A 21,733-nucleotide genomic window follows, 5' to 3' on the forward strand; every position below is an offset into this window, starting at 1 on the left:
TTTCCTGTAATAACTGTCCTTGCCAAGGTCATTGCCCTTCCCAGTCGCCAGGCACAAGCCCTCCCATCAGGTGCCAAGTGGATCTGGGCCAGCGCTCCTCAGCATATGACCCCTTCTCAGGCATTGCCACATTCTCCTGCTCTCAGGTAGCAGGAAGAGGACTTCAGGTCCTACTTCCTGGCCATGAAAAGATCAGGGCAGGCCTGAGGGAGCAGACCTAGAGAGAGGTCTGCACAGGCAGATCCCCATTTCCAGCTCCAAGCATTCCTGAACCAGGAAAGCTTTGCAAGAGTTATCTTGGAGCAAAGAACAGTGGGATATAAATGGCATGCATGCATGCTCTGGTACCCTTGCATTTAGATTACTGCAGTGCACTCTACATGGGGCTACTTGTGAAGATGGTCTGGTTGCTGCATCTAGGACAGAATACAGCTGCCAGAGTTGTGGGTTGTGCCTCTTCAGGACCATAGAGCCCCCCTTTTCCATAAACTGCACCGGCTGTCAATCTGACTACTGGCCGTGCTGTCTGGGGCTGATGTTGTAGTGCAAAGGTACAGGGGATTACCTCCTCATAGAGATTTGGTGTGCTGTGAAGATGCACCTTGCTTTAAGCTGAAAAAAATTGTTTGTTTTTTAATTTTATATTTTAAGGTATTTATTTATTGTGAAGGATGGTTTAAAAATGTATAAATGAAACCCTCTCTTAACTCTACTAGATTTGGTCAGGCTCCATGGATGCCCCAGAGGGCAGCTGCTCATTGCCTCCCAAGGAGGCGCAGCACAGATCCATCTTGGCCCCACACCTGTTCAAAGTGCACATTCAGCAACTGGGAAAAGTGTAAGCATGTGGAGAGTCTGCTCTCTCCTGTGTTTCCATTGGACCCAGGCTAGTCATCATAGATGTTCAAGAAAAAGGCAGGCCTCATCAAGACCAGCTAGGACAGCCTGCTCCTCTTACAGAAGCATGGAGGCTTCCTTGGTGGGTTTTGTCACTGCTGCAGAGCCCACATTGGCTGCCAGGGCCCAGCTTGAAAGGCTGGTCCTTAACAAATGGAGACCAAAACAACATGCATTCAATGCCTCCAAAGAATCGCCAACTCCCTTTCCCTTCCCTGGCCAGAGCTTCCAAGATCTGCTGCAGGCGCCCTACTGGTGCTGGAACCCCTTTTCAAAAAAAAGTTAAGGTAAAAACACTCAGTTATAGGCCTACCTTATGACTTAATGATTTTTGAAAATAATTGTCCTTATTTGGATGTTTAAGGACGCCACAGACCAGAACTTGCAAGATCTAAACAGGGTGGTTTATAAGGAGGTGGCTGATTCATAGGGTCACCACAAGTCATAATCGACTTCAAGGCACGTAACAACAAAATTTGGATGTTTGCCATGGAATCAGAAACTAACAGAGATTTAAATATTTTGCCTTTGGACAAGTTTCATCTACTTATTTCATACTCAATTTTTATGTGGAAGCTAAAGGATTAGAAATGCTTGGCGACTGAAGAGGCCATTTATGAGGAATCAATCAATCCATTTATTCGACCAATTGGTCAGCATAAAACATAGTAAGACAGGGTGTACATATAACTAAATGCTATATGGTATTTTAGTAAAATACATAAATTTGAATTTAAAATAGATATAAAAGAAGTAAAACTATAGATTTTTAATTAAGTGTCTAATAGATTGAGAAAGATTTACAATTGCATAAGAATGTTGATCGAGATGGGTTCAAAGTAGCATCGAATGAGTCAAAATGGGATTTTTTATGTTCTCAGTTAAAAGAATCTTTTAGAATGTTGCATCGTAGATTTTGGGCAGCGGCACTAAACTTTGCTACTTGCACAGTTGTTTTTGAAGATGTATCTCCTAGGAGATATTCCAACCAAAAAAGTTCAGATTTATGAGAAAAAGGCGACAGCAGAGGGGTAATTAGTTGTTGCCTTAAGGTCTTATAGAGAGAGCAGTATAGAAGTACACGTGTGTTGTTCTCAACTGTATCTTCCCCACAGAGACACACACAATCTTTGTACGGTATTTTGGATAATCTGCCTTCCATAACAGCTGAAGGTAAGACGTCCATTCGGATCTGAGAAAAAGCTTTACGATATTTGGGGATTTCTAAATTTAATAAGTATGGCATTGGAGTAAAGAATTTAGAATTATGTCTTTGTTTTTGATTAACAATAGCTGTTGTTGGTAGTCTATGTGTTTCAGACGCTGTCGTATGTTGACAAAAGCTGCTTCAGGTCCAATAAGAGAAATAAGTTGGGAGGAGAAGCCTATCTTTGAAAGTTTATCTGTCACTAGTCCTGCCCAAACAGATTGGAAGTTGTCATTTAAGATATCAGGGGCAAGACCAATGGGGTTAAAAGTAAGTTTTAACCAAATATTAATCCTTAATAACCATATCTTAGTTTCTACTGATTGGACTCCCGCTTCCAGTCTGAGGATATTATTGGGAACTCATGTAGGAATTGCCATGATGGATCTTAAAAAAATGGTTTGAATTGCTTCAAACTCACTGAATTTCAGGTTCTTATTAACTTGGGAGCCAAAAGTCAGCTGTGATAGTATTTTGGCATTGAAAATTTTAATAGCTGGGAGGAAAGCTTGTCCTCCTTTAGAGTAATAGAACGTCAATAGTGCTTTCATCGTTCTCCGTGCATTAGAAGTCATAAGTTTATTAAGCATCTGATGGCTACCTGAAGCTTGGAATACATAGCCCAGATATTTTAGAGAATTGACTTGTTCAATTTTATGTCCATGGATCTGCCAATAATGGATAGTTTTTTTACGGGTAAAAGCTATTATTTTAGTTTTCTGATAGTTTATTGTCAATAATTCCGTGGAACAAAAAGTTGCTAGTTTGGCTAAGAGGCGTTTCAGGTCAATTTGGGTTCTTGAGAGCAAGGCTACGTCGTCCGCATATAGTAGGATGTTTCTCGGTTTCTTAGCCAAAATAGGTGGATGAGCAGAGACTGATGTTAAATTGTGTACTATATCATTAATATAAATATTGAATAGTACAGGAGCTAGTACACAGCCTTGTTTGACTCCTCTTGAAGTTGGGACTGGATTAGATAAATGGCCTTTGGTACTACATCTTATTTGCAATGAGGTATTACTATAAAGACCTTGAATTAAGGCTATAAGACGTCTATCCATACCAAGATAATTTAGTTTCGACCAGAGACGGAGGCGAGATATTGAGTCGAATGCAGATTTTAAATCTATGAAGGCCGTGTAAAAGGTCCCTCCTTCCCTGCCCGCATATTTATCAATTAGGTGATGCTCCCAATGTCTTCAGATCAACTACAAAAAATCTAAAATAATGACATGTGGGAAATATAGCAAAATCAAATCCATCTGGCGTTTAAATGGACATTCTATTGAGCAGGTCCACACTTTCAAATATTTGGGCATATACATAAATAATAAATTGTCATGGTCCCACCAACTGGCCCACATTAAATGTCAAGCACTCAGGGCCCTCGGCTTACTGAAAAAAAAATTTTATTCCAAGGGAGGCCAACTGTTGAGACCCATGACCAAACTTTATTTAACAAAAACTCTACCGGCCATCTTGTATGGGTGTGAGATCTGGGGCCCTTCTTTGCGACTAGCCCTTGAGCCGATCCAAAACACTTTTTACAAACAAATCCTGGGTCTACCCAAGGGCACCCCAGCGGCTCATTTAAGAGCCAAACTCAATTCTCCCTCCCTAATGGCCAGGGTCGATTTAGCATTCTTGCGACTCTGGAAGAAATTCTCGGTTGCTGATCCTTCTTCACTGGTCAGACTCTGTTGGGAGGAGCAGATGGAAAATGGGGGTTGGGCCAAAAATTTCTTTGCTCTGGGGGTACAATATCTTTTGATCCCTCCTATACTTGCTAATTTAAATGCAAAGGCCCTGCGACAACAGATCTACGATCAGGATGCAAAGCTAGACAGTTTAGTAATTGCTACCTCAAAATTTTCCAAATGGTTTCCTCAGATCAAACCTAACCAAGTGTGGCCCCACTACCTGGATATTTTGACAAGTGCCCCCCTCCAAAGAGCATATACTGAACTCCGTTTTCAGGTGATGCCCTCGGCGTATCTCTATGGCAGATACCTAGGCATCCCTCACGCCGACAGGCTATGCATAGCAAGCTGTAAAGTCCCGGAAGATCTAATACATTATATGCTAGAATGCCCATTGTTTTCTATCCCAAGAGCGAGATTTATACTACCACTAATTCAACCAAACAATAGTAGTACTCAGATAGTGATTTCCCTATTATCTTCCATTCAACCATGCATAATAATTCCTATTGCCAATTTTGCTTTGGCAGCTAAGAAACTTAGAGCCTCCTTCGTCACAAATAGTTGTTGTAACCAAATTGTTTGAATTTTTCTGTATTTTAACTTAGAACGTTTTATTTCATTTTGTACAAATGTTTATAGTTCCTTTTGCAACAGCCAATGGCTATATGCAAATTATTAAATAAAGTAATAATAATAATTTAATTTAATTAGGTGATGAAGTACTAATATATGATCAAAAATTGATCTTTTCGGGCGGAAGCCTGCTTGTTCGATCGCTATTATATCATTCTGGTCGATCCAATCAGCTAGTTTTATATGTAGATGGCCTGCATATAATTTGCTAATTATGTTTATTAAGCTGATCGGCCTATAATTGATCGAGTCATTAGAGGGGCCTTTCTTATAGATAGGGACAATTGTGGTCAGTCCCCAATCTTTTGGTATTTCTAAAGATGAGTCAATGTACGTGAACAACGAGGCGAGGACAGGGGCCCACCAATTTACATTAGCCTTGAAGACTTCTGGGGGGATATTATCCGGCCCAGGGGCTTTGTTGGGTTTCAAGTTAGAAATTAAATAGATGATTTCATTTTTATTTACTGGGGGCCAGTCCTGGATGCTCTCATTGGAGGGATATGGCACTGATCTAAGATCAGTTCCGTCCAGATAGAGATTATAAAAATAAGTTTCCCAAATGTGAGCTGGAACATTTGCAGAATTTTGAAGTTGAGATTTTGGCCAATAAGATGTGACAAGGCACCAAAAAATATTGGTGTTTTTTAATTTTGCAGCGTTAAGTAGATTCTGTCAAGAGATGTTTCTTTCTTGTTGTTTTTTGATCTTTATTAAAGATTTGTATTTTTTCTTTGCTTCACAGTATTCTTGTAAGTCTTCCTGGGATCCCAAGGCAGTGGCTCTCTGGTAAGTATCCATCATTTGTCTTTTGATCTCCACGCATTCACTATCAAACCACGTCTTAGATTTTGATTGATAGGGAGTAAAACAAGGCCGTGTATTTTTTACAATAATTGTTTGTAAGCTTGCCATAAGTTTTTGAAAAAGAAAAAGTGAATTGGTGTCAGGGGTAGGCTCTAACAATTCCTCTTTAATTTTAACAATGGGCGAGGCGTTTAATATATTGGAAATCTCAGTACTAAGTTTGGGTATCCATTTAACTCTAGCTGGCCGTAATTCTATTTCATTGTTGATAAATGTCCTATAAGGTAAGTGAACATCCGCTAAGTTGACATTAATTTCTGTAGTAACTGGCATGATCGCTTTCCGGGCGGTTGTTAATATGAGGTTTGTTTATCAAGAAGAAAAGTTCTATTGGAACAAACACTAGATCGATAAGGGACGAACCATTAGATGAATAATAAGTAAAATCCCCTTTGGTGTCACCAGAAGTTCGACCGTTTAGCAAAATGAGATTTGCTCCCATACACATCTTCATTAGCAATAATCCAGCATAGTTTATGCCGTTATCTTTAGAAGAACGCGATGGTATATTTGCTATCTCCATTGGTAATAGAGGTAATTGCTGATACTTTTGATAAAGAGCCATATCTGAGACACCAATTCTAGCATTAAAATCACCATGTAAAATCAGTTTTTTTTCAGGATTTTCAGTCATCAGCTTGGTTATAAAAGCCTCAAGCAACGAAATTCTTTTGTTGGCTATTTTATTGCTTCGTGTAGGGGGTAAGTATACGTTTATAAGTATTATTGAGAATTGAATAAAATCCAAGGTGAGAGCAATGGCCAGATCTTGTAATTTTCCAGAAGTTGTAGTTTTGGCCTTCAGGGAGGTTGAAATAAAGGTACAAACCCCACCTTTAGCCCTTCCTCCCCTTTCACTAGGTGTTGCTTGAAGGTGAAAGGATATATAGCCATCAAGAGTTGGTTCGTTTAGAGTCCAGGTTTCCTGAAGTGAAATTATATCATAGGAAGTTAAAAAGTCTTTTGTAGCTTGATTCGTAGATTTCCTAATCCATCCAGCAATGTTCCATGATAATATTTTTAATTCTTTCACCTTTGGGTTGGGTTGTAGTCAGTTTGGTGGGTAGCGCATAGTTGTATGTCGTTGTGAAATCAATTCTCTATGCTCACTTTCCCTGGTTATATAACATTGGGAGCTCTCAAGGATGTTATCATCTGGGATTCGGATAACAGAAATAGGAGAGAAGACTGTTGAAGGTAGGTTTAGGGGACTAGCATGTAACGATTGTATCATATTAGAGTCCCGTGAAGAATCTACGTCATCCCGGAAATTAGAAACGATTAGGGAGTCACGTGGATCAAGTGAATTAGTCTCTTTCCTTACATTTTCCAGGGTCTGTATAAGGTTTTTCAATCTGTTGATAGTCTCCAACTGTTCTTCGGAGTTAAAGTCGGGGTACAGTTCAAGAAGCAGCAACTCTTCAGGTAGCATGTTCAGTATCTTAGATTTATTGTGGATAGTTGTCAAATCTGCATTGATGAATTTCGTCATTGGATGTTGATCTTCTAGATTTACCCTCGCTGTCCTATCAGCCTTCCTTGACGATTTTAATTGCATGTGTCGATTGAGATGTGGTGTTGAGAAATTCAGAAGGCTTTGTGGCGAAGCAAAATCTTCGAAGTATCTTGTTACCCATAATTGGTGGCATGAGAGTTTCTCCTTGTTTTTGTATAACAAATTTGTGATTCTGGGATCTTGAAATGTAACAATTGCTCTGGCCGAGGTGTAGTTATAGAAGAGGTATTGCACCGTTGTAATTGAATTTATTTTGATAAGGCCTGGAGCTAACCTCTCAAGTAGTTCCCACATTTATGAGGAAACGCATCAGGCCAATTCATCTTAAGGAGCACTTCGTTTTAATTGGCAGTTAGCCTGTAAGAGGGACGTGAGAGTGCATTCTTAGTATTTATTTGCAGGATACATCTTACTTTATGCAATACTAATTTTTTATTTTCCTGTTTTTGTATAACCTCTAATTGAGTATTTTACCTTAACTTGGGTTTGCTTGTTTTCTGCAGTTATGTATCATGAAGGAAAGTGGAACTTTTTTCTTCCGTACTACCTCTTTGCTGAGCCAGAGGTTCAAGCTCTTCATGTCAGAACAGCCACCCTTGGGATCCGCCTATGCTCAGCTGTTGTTCAGATCCTCTCCTTTGGACTTGGCTTTTAATCAAAAAGAAGCCCTGCCCACCCTTGCCACTGCTTCTGAATCTGTCATGTGCTGGTTTCCATCAAAGTCAACAACATCAAATACACTGTTTATGAAAGAAAAAAAAAACCAATGCTCGTCAGACCAAGTTGAAGGAACCAAAAGCTTTATTTAAAGACCCACTAGGTGGACAGATGATCCACCACCTGTTGAAGACCAGGCAGGAGACATACCATACAATTTCACCCCACCCCACCCCACTGATCATGTCCCTGCCAAGTGCCCAAACTCAGGGGGGGCAGCAGCTCTGGGATGAGACAGACAGAACATGTCTGCCATATTCCTATTGTGCTATATCCCACCCAAGAGAGACTGGAATTCCCCACCTGCACAGACCTGCCCGAAGTAGTTCTCAGCAGATGGAGGGAATTCTTGGCCCTGAGGATACACGGCATGAAATCCCCACCCCCACGTTGCTTTGTCATTCCTGATGAGAGAAGCCAGACTGAGCTAGCCGCTGACTGTGTCAATGTTTGTTCATTCTATGCCAGGAACACACAGTGCTTGCCCGGTTGCGACAGCTTGCATGAAGAAGCCCCTTCGGGAAGTTCTGGAAACGGGGCAAGGGAGGCGCTTCTTTGTTTCTTGCCAGAAATAGTGGGAAGGCGCCTGACTCTGAGAGGAGCTCCCCTCAAGGAAGGAACGGGAGAGGGCCAGCTGGACTGCAAAGCAGCACACCCTGGGTGCCGCTACCTCTGGGCAAACCAGCATCTCTGTGCCCTAGAGGGTCCCTGTTGTCACATCAAGCCCATGCCAGGAGTCCTCAGAGGCTGTGATCTGCGCCCACAGCATCCTGCACACTCCGGAATCCCTGTTCCCTGCGCAACAGAAAAAAGACAGCACCCAGTGAGCAGACCACTCAGTGCAGCCCCAGCCCACTTCTCTGGCTTCTTGGAGCCTGGAAGGTAAAAACCGCACCCCAAGCAGGGTGCTTATTGCCCTAAAACACCAACTCCACCCCTTGGTTCCACCCCCAGCCCTGCTACTAAAGGTAACTAAGGAGGTCCTTGGAGAGACGGACTTGTGACCTGCCAGTGAGTCACAGGAAACCAAGGATGGCTTCTTGCACCAGCAGGGCCAAGACCACCTCCTCTTTTATACGGTGCACTTTTAATTGCAGACACATACAGACAAGAGGACAGATGTTCAGGCAAACGATGAAAGCAAGCTCTGTGTTACCTGTGGGTGGGGGAGGGGGGGGAATGAAAAAGCCAAAGACTGGTGTAGATTAATGACTGTTTTTGTCCAGCACTGCTCTGAAGCTGCAAAGGCTGCCAAATAACAGGAAGGTACTGCAGTCTTAGTGGAAGCGAAAGGTCATTGGGAACGGAGATAAGTAGGCAAGGAAGGAGTGGAAGAATTGCACTGGCTGCCCATTAGCTGCCGGGCCAAGTTCAAGGTTCTAGTCTTGGTGTACAAAGCCCTATGCAGCTTAGGACCAGGACACCTGAAAGACTGTCTTGGCCCTTATATACCCAGTCCTGAAAACCTGGACTCAAGATGGTTGTGTAGCAATGAATTGTGGGGTTTCATTTGACAGTGTGGGATCTTCACAGGTTACCATCTGGCCTCTGTATTAGCACCATGAGTTGGCAGTTTTACTTCCCACCTGCAGATAATCAGGGAGGCCCAACTGAACACCCGCATGTCAGTAGAGGCCAGGCTCCATCAAGGTCGTAAAAGCAGAGGGTGGCTAGCATCCAAAAGAGAAACCAAAAAAGTGGTCAAAGACCAAGATACTGGAAAATAGGAACTTTTATTATAGATAAAACCCAACGCGTTTCAGCTTGTTATCTGCAGGCTTTCATCAAATTTGAGACAGTACAGAAAGCGATTTGCTGATCTTATAATCTTATAAGCCATTATCCCCTGATGAAAGCCTGCAGATAACAGGCTGCATCTTGGTCTTTGACCCCTTTTCTGGTTCCATCAAGGTCGTAACGTCTGGGAAGCTTCAGGGAAGATGTGCCATTTGGCCGGTGATTGATGGGCCCTTACCTCATGAAGAAGCCCTTGACTGGATAATTGTCTCTGGCTGTTGCTGGGGATTTTGCCATAAGTATGAGCAGAAAACTTTTACATTTTGTTCCTCTTCTGGGTCCCATCATGGCTACTTGATGTTGCCCGGTGAGGTTCCATTTGCCATCTACTATCCTGACTGTTATCTCTCTGAGGAGAGGTGGCTAAGCAATTGAATGCCTTCATGGAAGTATGAGGCTAGGTTAGATAGCTTTCTTGTTTTCTGTTGTGACTGAACTCTATGTTTTACCTTGCTGCTTTGGGGTGTGGATGTTAAGGAACCATTTTGCTGCTGTAACTGTGTACCTCTTTTATTCTTTAATAAAATTACTTCTATTTACCAGTGTGTGTTCCTTTCAGGAGGTTAGTTCTGAACCTGGTACCTTGGCCACTGACCGTGACTACTGTGTAATTTGGGTGTTTGCCTAAGGCTCCAGAGCAAGGAGTACCAGTTTGGCTCTTGACTCTTGGGAACCCCTGGCAAGTTTTCTGGGCTCTGAGTTCCCCCTTGGTGCAGAGTGGTTAACCAGTATAAGGGGTGGTGGCAGTCTACCTGCACTGCAGGGCTGTTGTGAGCATGCACAGCCTTGGCAGGGAAGGATATTTTGCCAGGATCAATTAAGAACATAAGAAGAGCCTGCTGGATCAGGCCAGTGGCCCATCTAGTCCAGCATCCTGTTCTCACAGTGGCCAACCAGGTCCCTGGGGGAAGCCCGCAAGCAGGACCCGAGTGCAAGAACACTCTCTTCTCCTGAGGCTTCTGGCAACTGGTTTTCAGAAGCATGCTGCCTCTGACTAGGGTGGCAGAGCACAGCCATCATGGCTAGTAGCCATTGATAGCCCTGTCCTCCATGAATTGGTCTAATCTTCTTTTAAAACCGTCCAAGCTGGTGGCCATTACTGCATCTTGTGGGAGCAAATTCCATAGTTTAACTATGCGCTGAGTAAAGAAGTACTTCCTTTTGTCTGTCCTGAATCTTCCAACATTCAGCTTCTTTGAATGTCCACGAGTTCTAGTATTATGAGAGAGGGAGAAGAACTTTTCTCTATCCACTTTCTCAATGCCATGCATAATTTTATACACTTCTATCATGTTTCCTCTGACCCGCCTTTTCTCTAAACTAAAAAGCCCCAAATGCTGCAACCTTTCCTCGTAAGGGAGTCGCTGCATCCCCTTGATCATTCTGGTTGCCCTCTTCTGAACCTTTTCCAACTCTATAATATCCTTTCTGAGATGAGGCGACCAGAACTGTACACAGTATTCCAAATGCGGCCGCACCATAGATTTATACAACGGCATGATGATATCGGCTGTTTTATTTTCAATACCTTTCCTAATTATTGCTAGCATGGAATTTGCCTTTTTCACAGCTGCCGCACACTGGGTCGACATTTTCATCGTGCTGTCCACCACAACCCCGAGGTATCTCTCCTGGTCGGTCACCGCCAGTTCAGACCCCATGAGCGTATATGTGAAATTAAGATTTTTTGCTCCAATATGCATAATTTTACACTTGTTTATATTGAATTGCATTTGCCATTTTTCCGCCCATTCACTCAGTTTGGAGAGATCTTTTTGGAGCTCTTCGCAATCCCTTTTTGTTTTAACAACCCTGAACAATTTAGTGTCGTCAGCAAACTTGGCCACTTCACTGCTCACTCCTAATTCTAGGTCATTAATGAACAAGTTGAAAAGTACAGGTCCCAATACCGATCCTTGAGGGACTCCACTTTCTACAGCCCTCCATTGGGAGAACTGTCCGTTTATTCCTACTCTCTGCTTTCTGCTTCTTAACCAATTTCTTATCCACAAGAGGACCTCTCCTCTTATTCCATGACTGAAGAGCTTCCTCAGAAGTCTTTGGTGAGGTACCTTGTCAAACGCTTTTTGAAAGTCTAAGTACACTATGTCCACTGGATCACCTCTATCTATATGCTTGCTGACACTCTCAAAGAATTCTAATAGGTTACTGAGACAGGACTTTCCCTTGCAGAAGCCATGCTGGCTCTGCTTCAGCAAGGCTTGTTCTTCTATGTGCTTAGTTAATCTAGCTTTAATAATACTTTCTACCAGTTTTCCAGGGACAGAAGTTAAGCTAACTGGCCTGTAATTTCCGGGATCCCCTCTGGATCCCTTTTTGAAGATTGGCGTTACATTTGCCACTTTCCAGCACAGAGGAGGACCCGAGGGACAAGTTACATATTTTAGTTAGCAGATCAGCAATTTCACCTTTGAGTTCTTTGAGAACTCTCGGGTGGATGCCATCCGGGCCCGGTGATTTGTCAGTTTTTATATTGTCCATTAAGCTTAGAACTTCCTCTCTCGTTACCACTATTTGTCTTAGTTCCTCAGAATCCCTTCCTGCAAATGTTAGTTCAGGTTCAGGGATCTGCCCTATATCTTCCACTGTGAAGACAGATGCAAAGAATTCATTTAGCTTCTCTGCAATCTCCTTATCGTTCTTTAGTACACCTTTGACTCCCTTATCATCCAAGGGTCCAATTGTCTCCCTAGATGGTCTCCTGCTTTGAATGTATTTATAGAATTTTTTGTTGTTGGTTTTTATGTTCTTAGCAATGTGCTCCTCAAATTCTTTTTTAGCATCCCTTATTGTCTTCTTGCATTTCTTTTGCCAGAGTTTGTGTTCTTTTACCTTGGGTGTAATAAATTACCTGGGACGGTGAAGAGTGCCGAGGGATTGGCACCCCTTCATCACATACCTAGTCGATCACTGTGCTCTGCAGGTGAGGGCCTCCTGCAGATACCATGTTATCAGGAGGAAGTGGACCTTAGTGTAGTAGCACCGACCCTTTGGAATTCCCTCCTCTTAAATACTAGACAGGCACCATTTCTGTTATTGTAATTGTTTTTTAAAAGATGTATTTTAAATTGTATTTGTTTTTAGTTATTGTAAACCGCCCAGAGAGCTTCAGCTATGGGGCGGTATACAAGTTTAATAAATAAATAAATATATATATAAATCTTTTCAGCGCCTACTGAAGACCTTCCTCTTTCAAATAGCCTTTTAAGTAGAAACCTTATCCCATTCTGCATCTGTGTTGGAATTGCTTTTTAAGATGTTTTTAAAGCTTTTTTTTAAAAGATGTTTTGTTTTAATATATTTTAAAGTCAGTTTTTAAGATGTTTTAGAGGTTTTTTTTGTTTTTCGCCCTGGGCTTCTTCTGGGAGGAAGGGCGGGATATAAATTTAATAAATAAATAAATAATAAGAACAGGCTGCAGGTCTAGAGGAGAGGAAACCAAAACATACAGAACTGGAGTATGAGGAAGGGCCAGAGAAGCACAGACCATCAGTAGTGAGGACTAGATACTTGGCGCCGATACAAAGAGTAACAAGGGAGTGGCAGCTGGGAGGCTCCTTCTTGCAATGTCAAACAGAGTAACGGTACCAAAGAAAGTTATAAGGAGCCCAGTGCAATGACCTCGGTGGGGAGAGGCCATTCTCGGGCCCTGGGAGGTCTGCGCAGCTCCCTCTACTGGCCAATCCCGTGCCACCATGGGCCTCCATCTGCTGATCCTTCTGGAAATGCTTGCCAGAATCCCAGTTACCTCGTCGGTTGAGGGTATCAGAGGCTGGACCTCCTATGCGGGTGAAAAACTTTATGCTGGAACTTGAGAAGCCACCAACAAGGGTAGGAGTGCCTCACATTTTCCTAAAGCAATAAAGATCTCATCCAGTGAGGGCAGCTCTTTTGCAGAGCTTACCTAGACATTTAGAATAAGGTTCAAGATTCTTCTGGGTTTACTCTGTTATTAACAAAAATAGGTTTTCTTTTATTAGTGACAGAAATAATAAAAGTAAAAACCAGCTATTATAACAATGCACTCCCTTTCCCCCCCAACCATCTCTCCCTGACTAGGGTCTTTAGGGCAGCCCCCTCCAGCAGCTGGGAGGGGCCCCCACTTCCCACTCACCTCAACAGGGCCGCCAGCTCCTCCTTCACAGCGCCCACAACAGGCGGCCCCCTGTAGGTGAGAGCCGTGTACATCTGCACCAAGGAGGCCCCTGCGCGGATCTTCTCCAAGGCGTCTTGTCCGCTGCAGACTCCACCAACGCCAATGATGGGGACCTGCCCTGGGGAGCAGGAAGGTGCCACTGGTGGGAGGGGTCGCATTGGTCCTCCCACCAGCATCTCCCCCCCCCCAGTCCACTTACCTCGGGTGAGACAGTACATCTCACGGACCAGCTGAGTGGAGAGCTCTCGGAGTGGAGCACCACTCAGACCCCCCACTTCCCCACGCAGAGCCCCACGCAGGGTACTGGGGCGGCTCACAGTGGTGTTGGTGACCACCAGTCCATCAACGCCTAACTGGGAAAAGGGGAGCACAATCACTCTTAGGAGTCACAGCATATGCAATGCCCCCCACCCCCATGGCCTGTAAGGTCAGCCCCTCCAATCCACAAATGTATTTATTAGAAAATGTATAGACTGCTTGATAAAAAAGCCCTCCAAAGTGGTGTACAAAAGTGAAACACAGCTGAAATCCACATTCCCCTAAAACCAAAAACACACAAAAGCATCACAATTAAAAACAAATAAAGCTGATGGTGCCTAAAACAATATAGCCAGGGGACCTGCCTAATGTCAAGAGGCAGGGAGTCCCAAAGGACAGGTGCTGCCACAAGGAAGGATCAACTCCTTGCAAATGCAGAATGGAAATTATGCAGCCATGTGTAGGAGGAGCACCAGTTCCACAGAGGGAAGGGATTGGCCAGGCAGACACGGAGCAAGCAATCCCTCACGTAAACCGATCGAGAGCCACACGCGCAAAGCCAGAGTAACCAGCAGGAACTGAGGTGGCGGTCTGCGCAGGAAGGGGTCATCAAGGAGGCCACAGAACCACCCCTGCCCCCCACCGTCCATCACCTCACAGACGACACTGGCGATGTCCCGCTTGTCTTGAGCTGTGAGGTCCGGCGCAATTTTCACCAGGACAGCTGGCTTGTGCCTGGATGCCAGGGCGTCCCTCTCAGCCAGCACCTGCCAGGAAGGGGCACAGAGCTGTTGGCCAAAGGCCGTGGGCACGTCCACGCTGCCCAGAAGGGCACAAGCGTCACACTGCCTTAAGTACCTGCCCAGACACTAACGATGGAATCTGCAGTCGCCATGGTTTCACTGCTAATCTGCCCTGTGCCCGCCTCCCATCCCCGCCACCATGGAGGAAGAGGCAGGAGAACCCTCCCCCTGGGCCGCACAACAGAGCAGAGGCCTCTGCAACACCCTCCCCAGCAGGCCAGACTGCAGAGAGGGAGAGGAACAGGAAGAGGAGGAGGCACACTGCACGGCAAGCAACGACTGCAGGCTCAGATGGGCAAATAATCTGCTTAATTCCACCACCACCACCCAGGGAAAGATACCCACCTTGGCCAACAGGATGCGCAGTTCTGTTTTGCCTTGCAGGGCCCGCAGTCCCGGCGTGTTGGGGCTGGAGATGTTCACCACCAGGTAATCGGCCAGCGGGCCAAGCGCCCGAACCCCGGCTACGTAGTCAGCTGCTGCATCCACAGAAGCCTTGTTCTTGCCAAGGTTTATCCCAAGAGGCAGCCCCACTAGGGAGAACACAAGGCCGCTCAGGGAGGCTGCAAAGCCGACTCTGCTGCATAAGGTGCCCAGGGAGGACGGGGCTGCTGTCAGGCTGACTAGGCCAGGCAAACAGAAGCAGCCACTGGTGCTCGGACAGACCCCAGAGCTGTTCTAGGAAGGGACCAGGGCCGGATCCAGAGACCCTCCCATTCCAAGGCACTTGCAACGTTACCCATTCTGGCCACCCTCCAAAGGCAGGTGTTACGCTCCTGCAACCCTCCTCATCAGATCTGACCACCACAAGCAAATACTTCTGCAGTGGCAGTAAGGAGGAGGAGAGAATTTCCCATGACTCATGGGGGGGGCACACAAGCCACCTCACCATCAGTGAGCTGCCGCTGAGTCTTTTGTCGGGCTCGAAGCCTGCGCTCCACCACTGCGTGGCCGTGGCTGTTAAACCCATACCTAGGAGGAGGTGGAAACAGCTCAAGTGAACACCGCCTCCTGTCACGGTACTGGCAGCCCCTGCAGCATCCCCTTCCTCCCCTGCAGGAGCTTCCAAAGGCCTCTGCTCCAGCTCCTACCTGTTGATGATGGCCTGGTCCTCTGGCAGCCGGAAGACACGGGGCCTGGGGTTCCCCTCCTGGGGCTCTGGGGTGATGCTCCCCACCTCCACAAAGCCAAACCCCATCTTGAAGAGACCATCGACAGCCTCTCCGTGCTTGTCAAAGCCGGCAGCTATACCAATGGGGTTCCGAAACCGACACCCAAAGACTTCCACCCCCTGAGAAAAAGCCAGGTTAGCATCCATTAACCAGCAGAAAACTTTAAACAGTAGCAGAGACGAACAAGGCTCTATCCTGACCCGTGATAATGCATAGATGGGGCATGCCAGGCCCAAGGGAAGGAGCTGGGCATATCAGCAGTACTGGCAGGGTCCAGAGCAGGAGTGCATTAGCCAGCGTCTCCCCACCGACCGACCCACACCCCTCAAATACACGCACCAGTGCATCCGAGTCAGCCTGGCTGGAGCGAGGCAGGATCCCGAGAGCAAGGAGGTGAACAGCCAGTGTGTGAGCTGTCTCAGGGCCGACCAGCTTCTGCAGGAACGGCACTAGCCGCGCTGCATAGAAGTGTTCATCTCCCTTGGCCACCAGGTACGAGGTGAAGATCAGGCCGCCTCCGCCAAGAATCACAGTTGCCTCCTTAAGGCGTTGCTGGGAGGACAGAGAGAGTGAGAGAGCCCCCCCCACAACCTCTGGCCCACCTGGCCCCTGCAGGAGGGAAGGAGGAGGCCCTGCATTCTCCCCCCCCCATGCAGATACCAGAGTTTTGTCTGGACTGACAAAGGGTTCAAGCCCCAACTGCGCTCTGGCTGGCCTTGGCCAAGTCACTCCACCTCACCTCCCCAGCTGTAAAATGGGGATATATATTGACCCTAAAATGGAGGAAGCCAATATAAAAGCAGTTGCACAGCCAGAAAGAGATCATGTTGAAGGAACTGCTGGCATAACTGGGGTGCCAAAGGAGGTTCAGAAAGAAAATTCACAGGCCACCAAGCAAGGATGACACAGCCTCCAATTCCAACCGGCTCCTGAGATCTGGCAACGACGGTGGCTGGATGTGGAAGGAGTCCCTTTGAATGCTTCCTCTTTGCTGAGTCCCGCTGACAGAAAGAATGCCACTAAAGGCCTGGGCCTCTAGCAACAAAGAGGGATCAAGGAGCACCCCTGGACTATGAACCTGCTCTTTCAGAGGGAGTACGACCCCATCCAAAGCAGACAACTGACCAATTATCCAAACTCAGGAACCACCAACCCACAGCACCTCCATCTTGCTAGGATTCAGACTCAGTTTATTGGCCCTCATCCAGCCCACCACCGAGTCCAGGCAGCAGTCAAAGGCTTGCACGGCCTCTCCTGATTCAGATGTTATGGAAAAATAGAGCTGGGTATCATCAACATACTGCTGACACCTTGCCCCAAATCTCCTGATGACCACTCCCAAGGGCTTCATATAGATGTTAAACAGCATGGGGGACAAGATGGTACCCTGCAGCACCCCACAGCACAACTGCCAGGGGGCCAAAAGGCAAAAACCCAATGATATTCTCTGAAAACGACCTTGGAGATAGGATCGGAACCACTGTAAAACTGTGCCTCCAGTACCCTTCTCACCAAGTCGACCCAGAAGGATACCATGGTCAATGGCATCAAAAGCTGCTGAGAGATCAATTAAGAGTAACAGGGTCACACTCCCCCGTCCTTCTCCTAATAAAGGTCATCCATCAGGGTGACCAAGGCCGATTCAGCCCCATAACCAGACCTGAACCCAGAAAGGAGTGGTTGGATCACCACCTCTTTCAAGGCGCATGGAACCACTCCCCCCCCACCCCGGCCATGATGTGTTGACTATAATTGGCCTTATCCAGTTGGGGTGCTGTTGCTGCAGCCTGCCCTTCAGCTGGAGCTGCCACCTGAAGTTGGGTACTCTGCTAGGAAAGGGGACTAGCTGCAGGGCAGCCCAATACCGAGGTGAGGCCTGGGGGGGGGCTTCTGGAGGCCCCAAAGAGTCACACCCGGTTTGCTCCCAGCGGCGACATTTAAGCTGCCTGGCTGGTTCATGAACTGCCTCGCCCCAAGGAGCATTGCCTGCTCTGGCTGGCAGCTTCCCTTTACACTCTCGCGCGCCCCTCATACTTCATGAGTCCCTCTTAAGCAGTAGGTGGAGCTCAGACCTGCCTTGGATGTCATAGTGGTGACAGAGCTGCAACTCTTTCCATGCATGAACCAGAGGCTGGGAGTGTGATTCTGGGTGGTGGCGAGAATGGAGGTGACCTAGAGCGCATCTAGTCCGGCCCCTGATTAGAGCGAGCAGCAGCACTGGGGGACACGGAGGGGGCGCTGCCCGAGGTGAGGCCAAACCGTTTCCCCATTTTTGCCCAGCGCTGCCTGCTCTGGCCAGCCACGGGGGGAAGGAGGGACACTTCTGCCTGCAAAGCGCCTCCACTGCCACGCGAGCCTTACCCAGAGCGCCGCCCCCACCATGGCCCGAGAAGGGGCGAAGGGATGGAGCCGCTTCCGGCTGCGGGAAAGACAATAGACAAGGCTAGAGAGGCGCCCCTTCCGGGCTCCCGCCAATGCTTTCGCGCAGGCGCAGTGTGGTCCGCCCCTCCCGACAGCCGGACCCCCGCGCGGAGGAATCGCCGCTGCCCTCCAGTTTCCCCCTCAAAATGCAGCCCCTGCTCGGCGGCCGCGCCGCGGCTCTCTGGAGTCTCACCGGATTTGGGAGGCGAAGGGCTGGGACCCCCCGTGTGGGCGGGGCGTTGGGCGAGTTTCCCGGGCATCCCCCCGGAAAGAAAAGCGGCGAGGAGGACGGGCGGACCCGGCGACACTGCGGCCCAGCCCCACGGGGAGCCCGCCTTCCCCCCCTCCGGCTCTTGAGGTCCCACAACCGGCCGGGGGGCTGTCCGAAGCCCTCCTTGCGCGAAGCACCCCCTGTAGGGAGGACCCGGAGAGGCCGGGCCAAGGGGCAGGACCCCCAAGCTCCCCGGCCGGGGCTGCGGACAATATGGGGCGGGGGGGTGAACCCTTGGCCGCCCTTGGCGTGTGTGCCTGGCTGGGGCTGGTCAGGGCGGCAAAACGGTGAAGGTGGAAGCCAGCGGGAGCATCTGGCAGCTGCAGAGGGAACCCCCCCCCTCGATAGGAAGGGCCAGGATGTCTTGAGCCCCAGCACCCGGCTGCCCTCCTACCCCAGTCGCCCGCCAGAGATGGGCCTGCAGTCTGCTTGCCCCAGCTCTGGGGTGCAGCTGCCCCCACCCCCCTCGGGCAACAGTCCCCGCCATCGGCAGCACCAGCAGCGTCCCACACACCACCTCCTCCTCCCCAGTCAAATTTCTCTGCCTGATGTTTGTGGAAGCTGCCCGCTCCCCTTATTTCCCTGGGCAAACAGAGCCACAGAGAGGGCTTGCCCTCCGCTTCCTCCTCCTGGGCCTTTGCAGAGGACGGAGCGGAGCGCTGAGCCTGCCGTCCTCGGTCTCCTGCCCCATCCTGAGATGGCGCTGAGGCCTCAGAGACCTCCCTGGTTGGAGCACGGCAAGGAAACGGAAGAGCTGCTGCTGGTCTGGGTGTTTCTGTTTGGCTGTGTGGTGGCTGCCAGCCAAGGACTGTCCGAGTGCAACTCTCTGAAGTGGCTGCCACTAGGAAGGCATCGATGATCTTTGGTTCCCTGCCTCAGTTGCAGAATTTCACCTGAGACAGACAATCCTGCCTCTGTCTTCACACTGGTCGGGGTCCTCCATCAGGTCTCCACTTTGCTGCTTTGATTCACTTTCTCCCTTGGTCTGTCTTTGTGAGAAGATAGTCCTGTGCCCTGGGATCATGTCAATCAGGGGTGCCAACATAAATTTCTGGGTCCTGTTCACTGCATATGGATTGGGCCATCCAGTCCACTTGCAGGATATATTTGCATATGCTTTGTGTCATGCACATTTGTGTGTCCTTTTGCAGGGGGAGTCCAAGGCCCAAATATAAATCAGTGGCCACACATAAGTAATGTGAACAAGTGTGAAGCTTTCCCCATGATTACATCTCCATATTAGAAAAGGCTTAACCTGTTAAATTTCTGCCTGACACACAGCTGTTAAAGGAACCCTGCTTTCCTGCAATGCAAGCCTTAAATCAAAGCCTAGGCTGCAATCCTGTACCCACTTATCAGAAAGTAAGCCCCACTGCACACAAAAGAGCCTTACCATTGCAGTGTACATTAACTATACAGTTAATTCTTAATGAGTTGCTGGACTTTAACTCTTGCACAGCAGGTGACATGCCTAAGGTTTTTTTTTTCAGTTTTCACAGTTTGCATTTGACATTTGGTGGTAGTAGTGGTGATTCTTTAACACCCACCTGCACTTATTGTGTAATAGTATTTGCAGAAAATAATATGTAGGGAGCACCTGACCTCTGACGAACCCAACAAAGGAAAGATGCATCCTGCTAGTTAGGGGAAAAGGAAGGACAAGCTACAAAGAACATCAGAAGAGCACTACAGCTGGATCAGCCCAAAGGGGGCCCATCTTGGCCAGCATCCTGTCCTTACAGTAGCCAACCAGGTGCCCCAAAGGGAAGCATGCAAGCAGGACCTGAATGCAACAGCAACTCTTCTATCATGCTTCCTTGTCCTTTCCTGCTGATTGAAGCTAGTCAGAGTGAAAGGAGATGAGTCAGCCACTGAGAAGACACTTTTTACTAGCTAACACTTTCCCCTTTCATGGTGATTGGCTCCTAGGGATGTCTGTTGTTATGGGAGAAGACATCTATGCTTAATATATAACTTACATCAGAATACATCTATTCGTGTTCGATGCGGACGTGATGGGGGTCTGACAAACTCGATCCCCTCAATGAAAGGGGTTAGACAGGGCTGTGTCCTGGCCCCATTACTGTTTAACCTTTTCATCAATGATTTGTACTCAAGCTGTCTTTCTCCAACTTTTCACTCCCCTAAAGTAAGCAATCACAGATGTCCCATCCTGCTATACGCAGACGATGCGGCCCTTTTATCTTTCTCCAAAATAGGCCTAAAACGCCTGTTTAGAGCTTTTATGACATACTGTTTGGATAATAATTACTATTCTCCAAAACCAAAATTCTAGCGTTTTCCAAGAAAATTATAATCTCTGACTGGATAATTAATGGCAACTGAATATCCCAGGTTACGAGCTACAAATATCTTGGTATAATGTTCCATTCCTCACTATCTTGGGCTCCCCATATCCGTGCGGCTGTCTCGACTGCCCGGACTACTATGAAAAGCATTTTACACTTTTTCGACATCAAAGGAGGGCAGTTTATCCCAGCTGCCATTCAGGTTTATAAAACAAAGATCATCCCTCAACTCCTATTTGGCGCCCCACTTTGGATTACTGCATACAATTCCTCCATAGAAGCAGTACTCTCCTCCTTCTTACGCCAAATCTTTGCTGTCCCAAGGTGTGTCTCGAATGCTGCTCTCAGATTGGAAGCTGCCCAACCCTCGCTTGAATATCAAGCATGGGTCCACACATTTAATTTCTGGCTTAAATTGTCCTATGATTGCCCTCCCGGTTATTTATGACTACTATGGGAAGACACCTACCTCTCTCTGTGGATGAAAACCTTCCAGGATAAACTTCCCAGATTAGGACTATCCTCAGAATACCTATGTTAGATCCCGTAACAGCCAAATTCAATATTAGAATGCGACTCAGAGATTTAGAACTACAAAGTTCAATGGCAGCAGCACACAAAGTCTGCTCTCCTCTTTATTCTTTTTTTTTCAATTAATTTTTATTCAAATTTTCAAAACCAAAACAATACAAAAAGAAAAAACACAAATCCATAACTAATACAATAAAAAGAAATATACATATATATAAAAAAATTGACTTCCGATTTGTCGTAGTTCAGCTATAAGTCTATAATATATAACAAGCCTGTATCTTGATAGATTATAAAATCACCTTCCTCCAGCGGTTATCTTAATTGGTTACAAATCTCATTAACATCATATCATTTTATTCTTCCACAAAAAGTCAAAGAGAAGTTTCCACTCCTTGAGATATATGTCCATCAATTTTTTTTCTGGATAAACATGTCAATTAATCCAACT

The 21,733-nt window shown here is 46.9% G+C and overlaps 1 protein-coding gene and 1 long non-coding RNA gene across 4 annotated transcripts; one reads left to right on the forward strand and one right to left on the reverse strand.

The window, feature by feature from the left end:
- Positions 1-676: 676 nt before the first annotated feature.
- Positions 677-8,707, forward strand: LOC133369411 (uncharacterized). Its single transcript, XR_009758882.1, has 5 exons — positions 677-2,374; positions 5,189-5,232; positions 5,921-6,012; positions 6,644-6,735; positions 7,330-8,707. It is a non-coding gene; the product is annotated as an uncharacterized LOC133369411 (long non-coding RNA).
- On the reverse strand, positions 7,610-18,105 carry DHODH (dihydroorotate dehydrogenase (quinone)). 3 transcript variants are annotated; one of them, XM_061594695.1, is made up of 9 exons: positions 17,827-18,105; positions 16,090-16,302; positions 15,670-15,869; positions 15,468-15,550; positions 14,924-15,111; positions 14,429-14,542; positions 13,717-13,870; positions 13,476-13,630; positions 7,610-8,338 (listed from the first exon to the last, which is right to left on the reverse strand). In XM_061594695.1, exons 1-9 carry the CDS (start codon positions 17,869-17,871, stop codon positions 8,258-8,260), a joined length of 1,233 nt encoding a protein of 410 aa, XP_061450679.1. In that variant the 5' UTR covers positions 17,872-18,105; the 3' UTR covers positions 7,610-8,257. The 3 variants fall into 3 exon arrangements, with proteins under 3 accessions (XP_061450679.1, XP_061450680.1, XP_061450678.1); XM_061594696.1 differs by having other exon boundaries at positions 13,476-13,635; XM_061594694.1 differs by having other exon boundaries at positions 13,476-13,656.
- Positions 18,106-21,733: the final 3,628 nt, after the last annotated feature.

The sequence above is a fragment of the Rhineura floridana genome, chromosome 13 (assembly GCF_030035675.1).
Source record: "Rhineura floridana isolate rRhiFlo1 chromosome 13, rRhiFlo1.hap2, whole genome shotgun sequence".
Classification (NCBI taxonomy): domain Eukaryota; kingdom Metazoa; phylum Chordata; class Lepidosauria; order Squamata; family Rhineuridae; genus Rhineura; species Rhineura floridana.

Excerpts from the sequence above, each read along its gene's own strand:
- DHODH (XM_061594695.1), bottom strand. The coding sequence starts at position 17,871 with ATGCATGGAAAGAGTTGCAGCTCTGTCACCACTATGACATCCAAG. Across the intron at positions 16,303-17,826 it reads TCACCACTATGACATCCAAG|CAACGCCTTAAGGAGGCAAC; the intron begins GCAGGTCTGAGC and ends CTGTCCTCCCAG. Across the intron at positions 15,870-16,089 it reads AGGCTGACTCGGATGCACTG|GGGGTGGAAGTCTTTGGGTG; the intron begins GTGCGTGTATTT and ends GCTTTTTCTCAG.